Raw genomic sequence first — 10,223 nt, forward strand, 5'->3', positions numbered from 1 at the left:
CAGTGGTGACGCGGCCCCAGAGAGGCTCCGCATGCCCGGCCAACTGTCCGCCCCGGGGCTGGCCCAGAACCCGCCATGCCCGCCTGCCCGCTCGCCCTTTTTTTTTTTTTTTTTTGAGAAGTAAAACTCTTTTATTTTCACTGTCCAAACATCAGTCAATATACTGGGAGAGCCAGCGGAAACCCTCGCCATAGCCTTGCCTCTTGAGGACACTGCACATGAATACTTCCATGGGGTGAGCATTCAGCTCCTTCAGGGTCACATTCCCCTTTCCTGTGGTCTGTCCATAAGGATAAGTCCTCTTGGGTGGGGACTAGTTGCCTCTTTTAAGAGGTCACATACATATTTTTTTTTCTTCTTTTTTTTTTTTAGACTTACGAATTAACAAGGGTCAGGGAGACTACACCAGGCTGACGGTTTCTTGGCTCCTGGAACCAGGCCCAGCTACAGCAAACACAGGTAAACACGAAGGGGGCAGCGGGAAGATTTGGTCTTGAACTTGGGGGGTGGGAAAGTCATGATCCCCACGACTGGAACAGCAGGAAGAAGCTGCATCTGAGGAAGGCCAGGGCCACCCAGAGGGGCAGCTCTGCCCTTGGGCTTGTCACCAGGAGGGAAGGGAAAGAAGCCCCCTCCCTCAGTGCTGGGGAAAAGGCACTTGGCTGGGTCTCCTCGTGCCCTCTCCCCATCCATGGAGAACCGGGGTCCTAGCCGGGGTCCTTGCTTCCTTGCCCCTTTCAGGCGCGCAGAAGCCGGTCCTGGTCAAGCCTCTGGAAGAAGCTTTTGCCGAACTCATAGGTGCTGATCATGATGGCGCAGGAGGGGGCAGCCTTGTGATCCGAGGAAGGAAGCCTGCAAAGAGTCCCCTGGTGCCTGACTCGGCCCGGATCCTCTGCAGCAGCAGCCAGGTGGAGTCCACGTGCAGGGGTGTCACTCTCACAGCCTCCATCACTTCCAGTGCAACCTGGCGTTGGGTCTTCACCACATCAAAGGGTAGAGTCAGCATCCCTGAGATGCCACCAGCCACAAAGCTCATGCCCACAGAAGTCTGGTCCTTTGGCCTGAGCCCATTCAACCATCTCTTCACCAGCTCATAGTTGAACCAGTATAGGGCTGAGAAGGGCACATCTCGAAGGGCAGTGGGACCCCAGCCCAGCCACAGCGAGTGCCAGCCACCCTGAGCCACGGCAGTTCGAACACAGGCACCCAGCTCCCGGTACGACATGTGCTGAGCCTGCAGCTTTGTCCGCATGAGCTCCAGGGGGCTGATCACAGTCACGGTGCCCAAGCGGGCCAGCGCGCCAGCCACCATGGGTGTGTAGAGGTCAGAGGTCAGGGCTCGACCACACAGGAAGGTCTTGAGTTGGTCATAAGCAGTGAAGTAGATGGCAGTAGCTGGCACAGTCATCACCAGGGTGGTGGGGAGGCCGCTTCAGAGGGTCCGGGTGCCCTCTTGCCTCACGATCTTCACGAAGGCGTCCATGGTGCCAGTGAAGTGGGTAGGGTCTTGAAACCAGGTGGCACAGCAGTCACCATTTGGGCACAGGTACAGGGGCTCCAGAACACCATTGCAGTACCGGAGGCACTTCCATTTGGCATAGGGGAGGCTCCACAGTCTGGAGGAAGGCGTCAGCTCGCTAGGCACGGAAGGCCGCTGAGACTGCAGGCGAACCTTCACCACGTCCAGGGATGTCATGAAGAGGGAGGTGACCACCGCCCCAGCGCCTGAGGCCACCATTTGCTGGAGGGGGCTGATGCCCCCAGGGTCCTGGTCAGTCATTTTGAAGCTTCAATCCTGGTTCTAGGCTGGTGCTTGTCCGGCGCGGCACCCAGAGCCGGGTGGGCCCATACTGGCTCCGCTGCCTGTGCGGGGTCTGCGCGCGCTCGCCCTCACCGAGGCAGACGCAGAAAGCAGCGGGGTGGGCCCCGCCAGGGTGGGCCCCGCCCCCACACCGCGCCTCGAGACCTTGGCTTTTCTCACAACTGCCCTCAAGGGCACAAGTAAGGCAAGAATGACTGTTCTTTTTTTTTTCTTTTTTTTGGACCATGAGCATCAGCATCACCTGGGGAATTGTTCAACTTGCCTCTTAAAACCTGTGAACTCAGAAACCTTGGTGGGGGGCGGGGGCGGGGGCAGCTAGCAGTCTGTTCTAGTAACCCTTCCATGTGATTCTGGTGCATAGTAGCCTATGACATAATTCAAGACCAGGTGACTCTCAGATACTAATCCTCACATCATTTGTCTTCTCAAATTACCCTAGTCTTGACCATCTGGTGCCTGTTCTGCAATTTAACATTCTGCAGCAATAAAAGTGTTTTATTATGAAGTATTAAAAAAAAAACGCACTCTGGCTGCGTTTCTGGCCTCAATGGGCCCTATGGACTCACTGAGTGCTCCAATGGTGGCTGAGGGGTTGAAGATGATCTCAGCCCCATTGATGCTGTACATCAGCCAGTTGAGGGGGTGGTGTCGCCCGTAGCAAATGTTCACCGCGATCCTTCCAAACTGTGTCTGGAACACGGGGTGGCCCAGGTTTCCCTCCATGTAGTAAGTGGACTCGTTGAAATCACCCACTCTGGGGATGTGGTTCTTCCTAGTCTTTCCCAGGACTGCTCCAGAATTGGAGATCACCACGGCTGTATTCCATAAAACGTCCCCATGCTCGCTGTCTCATTCCAGGATGGGAGACACCACCACCATGTTATGGCTCTTCGCCAGCTTCTGACAGAATTTGGTGGTGGGCCGGTCTTCTGCTGACTCAGCAAATTCTGTCCAAGGAAGCTTCTCTCTCGTACAGAAGGCAAAGGGCATAGTCCACGCTTCCTGGATTTTTTTTTTTTTTTTTTTTTTTTTTTGGCAAACACATATTGCTTTATTTAGTGTTTCTCTGGATTGCAGAAGTGTCAGCAGTGGGCTGAGACCCCCGAAGGGCACAGAGGCAGCTGGGCAGCCCCCAGGCCCCTGAGGGCAGGGGTGGGGAGAAGCAGCAGAAAGAGGTGATGCCCCTGTCGCTCCTGCCACAGCCAGCCCCTTCCCCAGGCTCCCGTGCCAGGGAGGGGTCAGGGGCCAGAAAAAGCCCTACATCCTGTCTACCATGCCAAGGCATGGACCCAGGCAGAAGCGCTCTTCCCACCTGGCGGCCCCCAGGGCTGAGGGCTGGTGAGGGAGCCAGATCCACTCTTAAGAGACCTGTTTTACAGGCCCCCATCCCTGGGAGTGGCAGAGAGGCACGTGGAGGAGGCTGACAGTCCTGGTTTTGCAGCACCTGCTGTGTGATGTGGGCAAGCCCCTCCCCTCTCCGCCTTCTGCTCTGAAACATCAGGGCTGGGCTCAATGATCTCAAGGGTCTTGGGACCTCTATGGTCTGAGACGTCTTTCCCCACTCCAGCATGCCCTCAAAGAGGAATGATCATGACAGTGAAAAGGCATTCTTTTTTGTATTTGAGTCTCACTCTGTCGTTCAGGCTGGAGTGCAGTGGCATGATCTCGGCTCACTGCATCCTCCACCTCCCAGGTTCAGGCAACTCTCCTGCCTCAGCCTCCCGAAAAGCTGGGATTACAGGCATCTGCCACCACACCCGGCTAGCTTTTGTATTTTTAGTAGAGATGTGGTTTTGCCATGTTGGCCAGGCTGGTCTCAAACTCCTGACCTCAGGCGATCCACCCACCTCGGCCTCCCAAAGTGCTGGGGTTACAGGCATGAGCCACCATGCCCAACCTAAAAGGGCATTCTTTAGGCAGGAAGAAGGAGGCGGGCAAGGGTGGTCTCAGCCCCCAGGTGGAAGTCACAGTGAGCCGCACGAGGTACAGTGGGCAGGCAGGGGGATGGGTGGACAGACAGGCAAGGCGCCAAGGGAATGAGGAGGAGGGTGGCCTGGCCAGGGAAGAGGGCACCAGAGCCCAGCCCACCCCACTTCTCAGCCACATTCCCTGCCCTGCTGGAGTCAGAGAAAACACATCCAGCGTGTCCTGGGGTGGGAAATGGCTTTTAAAAAAATAGTTTCCTATAAAGCATCAAAACATCTCAGAGAAAACCTCGGCAAAAGTTCCCTTCTCTCAAATATTTGGCATCTGGCCACAGGGTAGGTTACCCCTCCACGTTACAAAATCCATTCATCCAAGGGTGGTATAAGGCAGGATGGAAAGGTGGGAGGGTAAATGGCACAGGGAGAAAAACAAAGTATTCAAATCAGTCCAGGCACAAGGACTGGCAAATGCTAGAAAATAGCTGCAGAAAAACCTGTGGTCCTTTCAGACTCACGGTGATGTTAAAAATCCACACACTGGTGTCGGAAACATTCTGCCTTACGTGGACCAGAGACAAAAACTCCAATTCCTCAGAGAGAAGGGAATATGCAGAGGGCCCTTGGCAGAGTGGGTCCTGCCTTCCCTAGCAGGGGGAGGTGAACAAGGAAAGAGCTGCTACAGCCTCCTTCCAATCCCGCCCATCCCCTTTGGATGGCAGGCAACTCAGTGGCCTGCAGCAGCCTTCAGTTTGGCAGGAGATGGATGCAGTGAAGGGAACTTCTCTGCAGAAGTGGAGCTGCTCAGGGCAGACTGCAGGTAGACTGTCTTGTGGAAGAGCCTGTTGCTTAAGAAGACCGCAGGTGGAAGTTTTTATTTTTTTTATTTATTATTATTATTTTTTACATGTGACCAGCACTGAACACTCAGGTACCTGCCACAAGTGAAGTTCCCTTCATATCCTTCTTTAGGAGAAGCTTGAGGGAAAAAAGCTCTCAGAAACCCACAGTTTCCATCAAGCAAACCCAGGATGAAAGCCCTGTCTACTGTCTGGAGTTCAACAGCCAGCAGACTCAGCTCTTGGCTGCGGGTGATGCCCAGGGCACAGTGAAGGTGTGGCAGCTGAGCACGGAGTTCACGGAACAAGGGCCCCAGAAAGCTGAGGACCTGTACCGCCTGGCAGCGGAGGTGGCCACCTGAGAAGTCCTGGGAGGCAGGCACAACGCTTTGCTGTGCTGAGCCCTGACATGAGTTGAATGAAGAAAAGCAAAGCTTAAAAAAAAAAAAAAAAAAAAAAAGAGTACTGCAAGTGCGGCTACGCGGGAGAGCCGAGGCCCACCTACGTCATCTCCTCCACCGTGGGCAAACGCTGCCCCGAGGCGGCTGACGCCAGTGACACTGGCAAGGAGACCTTGGTGGGCCATGAGCTGCTGAGCACAGAGGCGCCTCTCAAGCTGGTGAACCCGCTGAAGCACAGCGTTGTGGTGGACTGGGACTGCGTGCAGGACATCTGGGAGTACATCTTCCGCATGGCCATGAAGATCGTCCCCGAGAAGCACGCTGTGCTGGTCTCGGACCCTCTGCTCAGCCCCAGCAGCAACCGGGAGAAGTACACGGAGCTCATGTTGGAGGCCTTCGGCATCCCCGCCATGCACGTGACGTCCCAGTTGCTGCTGTCCATCTACTCCTATGGCAAGACCTCAGGGCTCGTGGTGGAGAGCGGGCACGGCGTCTCGCATGTGGTGCCCATCTCCGAGGGCAACGTGCTGCCAGGCCTGACCAGCCACGCGGACTACGCTGGGGGTGACCTCACCAACTACCTGATGCAGCTGCTCAATGAGGCGGGCCACGCATTCACTGATGACCACCTGCACATCATAGAGCACATCAAGAAGAAGTGCTGCTATGTGGCCTTGCTGCCCGAGGAGGAGCTTGCCCTGCTTCAGGAGGAGCTGCGCGTGGACTATGAGCTCCCGGACGGCAAGCTCATCACCATCAGCCAGGAGCATTTCTGCTGCTCTGAGACGCTCTTCAAGCCCTCCCTGGCAGGCAGCACCCAGCCTGGCCTCCCGGAGCTCACGGCCGCCTGCCTGGGCTGCTTCCAGGACACGGGCTTCAAGGAGACGATGGTCACCAATGTGCTGCTGTGTGGTGGCTGCACCATGCTGGATGGCTTCCCCGAGCACTTCCAGAGGGAGCTGAGCCTCCTCTGCCCTGGGGACAGCCCTGTGGTGGCTGCCAGTCCTGAAAGGAAGACCTCTGTGTGGACCAGCGGCTCCATCCTGGCCTCCCTGCAGGCCTTCCAACAGCTCTGAGTCAGCAAGGAAGAGTTTCAGGAGCAGGGCAGCATGGCCATCTACAGCAAGTGCTGAGCCTCAGCATCTCCACAGACAAGGCCTCCAGCACAGGGGGCCATGGGCAGCTCTATACACATTTACAGAATTTCACATAAAGCTTTACTCTGCAAAAAAAAAAAAAAAAAATTAACTGCTCAACTCATAAGTGAATACAGCTAAGTAATTTCTGGTCCCCTAAAAATAACCTCCTTTTAATTAAAAGTAATTCTTCAGATAGGTTTTGCTACCAATAATTGCACTGAAATGAAAGCAAACGGTGATTCCTTGTGCTTTTGCTGTGCTATAGGTTACTGTGCAGCTAGCAAATGTAACTAAGAAAAATAAGGTCATCCCGGGAGTGACTCAGAAACACTCTCTAAGGATATGCCTGCTGACACTTTTGTTAACCCTCCAATCTTCAGCTGGATTCCTCTTCCTGTCCCCTTTTCGCCAATCTCTACTCTGCCTTGAGACACGTGGAGAAAAGAAGGCCTCTTCCATTTGTTATTTTCTCTTACTTTTAGTATCATCTCACCAGTGGCAGAAGAAAGAGGTTCTTCCCACTTTAACACAAAATAAACTAGTTACTGTTTACAGATAACAGTAACTAGTTACTTGTTTTTTGGGGGGTATTCGCTGGGGGAAGAGACCCCACAAAACTTTTATAAACTGATTGACAATGATGATGAGAGGATTAACATCTCACATACCTTTTGCACCCAGAGCCACCCCCAGGGCCTGAGGCCAAGTAGGGCAGCTGCGGCCTGGAGCACGAGCTGAGCTGCTCCAAGAACAAGAAGGAGCTCGAGGAGCTGCTTCTGGAAGCCAGTCAGGAATCTGGACAGGAGACACTGTGACACTTTAGTTCCCTTTTTCCGGTCGGTCTGTGATGAGCTGAGGCCAGAGCCATGAGAATCTGCTCACCTTCCCCCCAGCCTTCCTGAGGCCCAAGATGCCAGGGGTAGGGGCCATTCTGGGGCCCCCCTCCACCCACAGCAACACTACAAGGGGTGCAGGAGCTCTAGGGAGTGGCCCTCCTTGTGCGACTCAAGCACTTCTATTTATGAGCCCACCACTGGAAGACTCTGGGGGGTGAATGGGAGGGGGAGGAGGAGGAGGAGGAGGTTTCCAAGGACATCAGGCACCTGTTCTGGAGGGGCCAGGCTTGCCCCTGCGGATTTTTTTTTTTTTTGTCTATTCTTTCATTTTATTATTCCCAAAGAATCGAACCCATCATGAGGAGCCCACATAGTGGCTGTTCAAAGTTACTGGAAAGGGAGGTATTTGGTCACCATTATCCATAAAGAATCTCTTTACAGGGATAGGTGCCAAGTCCTCATGCTGCTCTTGGTCATTCAGTGACTGCAGTCTTGGCCCAGAAGCCATCCAAGATGAGCAAGTGCTGAGCCATCCTTAACTCATACCCAGATGAAACAACTTGCACAGAAACGCTGGTCCTCCCCAGTAACCCCTTAGCATCATATTCCAATACAGGAGAGGCATCAGGTCAGCTTTCATGAGGTACATGGAAAGGCGCTCTTTGCTTTGATCAACAGGTAAGGTTTCTAGCGGCTCCGCTTTGTAGTCAAACTCAGCAAGAATCATACAGTTGTAGCCGGTCACCAGTGGACATAATGTGTAGCCATCATACTTCTTTGTTGGTGTTTGATTCTTCATAATCAGAGAAATTGTTCTATCAAGTATTCCTGACTGGGCAGCTACTGCAGCAGCAGTCTTGGATGTAGGAAGGTTGGTGCAGTCCCCAATCCCAAACACGTTTGGGTACCTCTTGTGTTGCAGAGTTTCTTTATCCACATCCACCCAGCCAGCAGCATCAGCCACAGGACTGGTCTTGAGGACGTCTGGTAGGCTCATTGGTGGTGTGACATGAAGCATTTCATATGAAATCACTTGGGTCTCTTCAGGTTTGTCCAGGTTTTCAAATACAGCCTCCTGTTTATTGGCTCGGACTTCAATGAGGTTTTGCTTGTAGTTAACAGTGAGGTTCCGCTCCCGGATGATCTCCTGCAGGGCATCTGCATACTTCTTAACCCCGAAAATGGCTCCAAGAGAAGTGTTGAAAATGATATTGGCCTTGGATCGCTTCCCTGTCTCCCTGAAGTAGGCTTCTGATAAATACATGATCTTCTGAGGGGCTCCAGCACATTCCACTGGAGTATTTGGGAAGGTAAAGACAGCATTGCCCTCTTTGAAATCCTGCAGAGCTTTCCATGTCTTCTCTACAGTCTTAACTGAATAATTTGACCCTATTTTGGGATGAGCAAAACCTTCAGGTAAGCCTTTAATCTTCTCATAGTCCGGCTGGATTCCGAGGGCAATAATAAGATATCGGTAGGAGATCTCCTTGCCGTTGTCTGTGTGAATGCAGCTCTTGTCTGGGTTCAACTCAACCACTCTAGCTTTGATCCACTCTATACCAGATGGTATCACACTCGCAGTGGGCGGCCAGAGGAGGACAGTTGTTTGGCACCAGCACCCACTAGTGTCCAGATTGGCTAGTAGAAATGTCTCTCACTGGGCTCAACAACGGCCACATTCTCTGCACCCACTTTCCTCTTCATGCGGGCGGCCATGGTGATCCCACCACTGCCCCCACCCAGCACCAGCACCTCATAATGGTTCCTGGCTGCGTGGCTGACCCCTGTGTGAAGCTGAAGGGGGCTGACCTGCTGAGTGCCCAGCCTGAGCAGGCAGGCAAAGAGCTGGGCACGGGGCCCCGACAGGTTTGGTTTCTGATGATCCTTCTCTTCGTGGCTTGTAGATGACCACACCCACAGAAAAAAGTTACCTTTTTCTTCACTAAATTAAAAACGGCTGGTTATCAGGCAGTGAAACGTTGGACAAAGAAAGTAGATGTATTTTCTGTTGACATTCTTTTGGTGCCCATTCACCTGGGAGTACACTGGTGTCTAGCTGTTGTGGACTTTAGAAAGAAGAATATTGTAGGATTTCTTCATAAGTAACATTAAATATTAACAGTCATCCAATTGAATATAGAAAATTTAAGTTTTCCTTCCTTATCCGTATCATCTCATTGAAGGTGTGTGTAATTAAACTCGCATTTAATTCCTTTGACATGTGATGACGTTCATGGCTCTGCACACTTGCCAATAACCGTTTTTTCCAGCCTACCTGCCTTGCTCCCTGCCCCACCTGTTCTTGTCAAAGGACTGATAACTCTGCAGCTTTGTCAAGTGCTTGTTTACTCCTGTTCTCCCTACCAGGCCTTAAGCTCCCTGAGGAGAGAGCAGAGAGCCATGAGAGCCGGATTCATGTCGCGTCGACAGCGCCTGGGGTACTCCAGGCCAAATGAAGTCGTATTTGCTGTGCCCTAGTGTGTTTAGAAGAAATGCATCGATAAATGTCTATAACAGATTCTGGGGGTGTCTGGCAGTAGATGTGGAGACTTCAAGCTATGATTGTACCTGGGATGATAGCTTCTTCCCATGTGAGAAGTGAGGGTAGGGAGTCGGCGGAATGGTCCAAATCTGGAAGGAAATAATGGAGAGAATAGGGCCAAAGTGGGACAGGGCTTGGATGGTGGAAGGTGAGATCCAGGAGGAAGAGGGGTCTTGCAGTCTAAGTGCAGGGGCCAGTGCTCCGAGTCCCAGGGCTCAGAACCAGCAGGGCGACCACATGAGCGAACCAAGCACTGCCCCAGTGTCGGCTCCCGCAAGCATGCCCATTGCCAGAGGGGCGCCAGCGCTGTAGCAGGGATCCTCTCGCACTATGACGTGTGTCACACCGGGGCCTGCGTAAGGCAACCCGTGGTAGTTGAGGACATAGGTGGCCTCATGTGCGTTGGGAGGCACCACCTCATAGTACTCTTGGTATGGGCTGTAGACGCGCACCGGGGTGACACAAAAACAAATCATGGTGCACATTTGTTTAAACAACAACAAAAAAGGAAAAACCACTCTCATGGCCTCTGGGTTATTTTGGTCTTGTAAGGATCCATTTCTTTAAAATACTGACATATAGAGTTGTATATTAGATACAATATAGTTGTATCTTCAAGGCAACATATTAAATTATTCTCAAAATTATGTATTTGCAGATTCTACTTGTAAGTTTCAAAGAAAAATTATCAACTTTTCATATTAACCTGGAAAGTATATAGG

The 10,223-nt window shown here is 52.5% G+C and overlaps 1 protein-coding gene and 3 pseudogenes across 3 annotated transcripts; 1 reads left to right on the plus strand and 3 right to left on the minus strand.

Moving 5' to 3' along the window:
* Positions 1-473: 473 nt before the first annotated feature.
* LOC116545882 lies at positions 474-1,905 on the minus strand (annotated as a pseudogene). The gene has a single exon (XR_004266497.1). The product of XR_004266497.1 is annotated as a solute carrier family 25 member 39 pseudogene (transcript).
* Positions 1,773-3,209, minus strand: LOC116545877 (annotated as a pseudogene).
* Positions 3,210-4,506: 1,297 nt separating this feature from the next.
* On the plus strand, positions 4,507-6,215 carry LOC116545878 (actin-like protein 7B). Its single transcript, XM_032272296.1, is given in 2 exon segments — positions 4,507-4,564; positions 5,045-6,215. Coding segments are annotated over 2 exon segments (1,131 nt in total). The 3' UTR covers positions 6,118-6,215.
* Positions 6,216-7,281: 1,066 nt separating this feature from the next.
* On the minus strand, positions 7,282-9,977 carry LOC116545879 (annotated as a pseudogene). Its single transcript, XR_004266495.1, has 3 exons — positions 9,749-9,977; positions 9,528-9,590; positions 7,282-8,896 (listed from the first exon to the last, which is right to left on the minus strand). The product of XR_004266495.1 is annotated as a sulfide:quinone oxidoreductase, mitochondrial pseudogene (transcript).
* Positions 9,978-10,223: the final 246 nt, after the last annotated feature.

Source organism: Sapajus apella, unplaced genomic scaffold (assembly GCF_009761245.1).
Source record: "Sapajus apella isolate SASKATOON/1434 unplaced genomic scaffold, GSC_monkey_1.0 scaffold421, whole genome shotgun sequence".
NCBI lineage: Eukaryota > Metazoa > Chordata > Mammalia > Primates > Cebidae > Sapajus > Sapajus apella.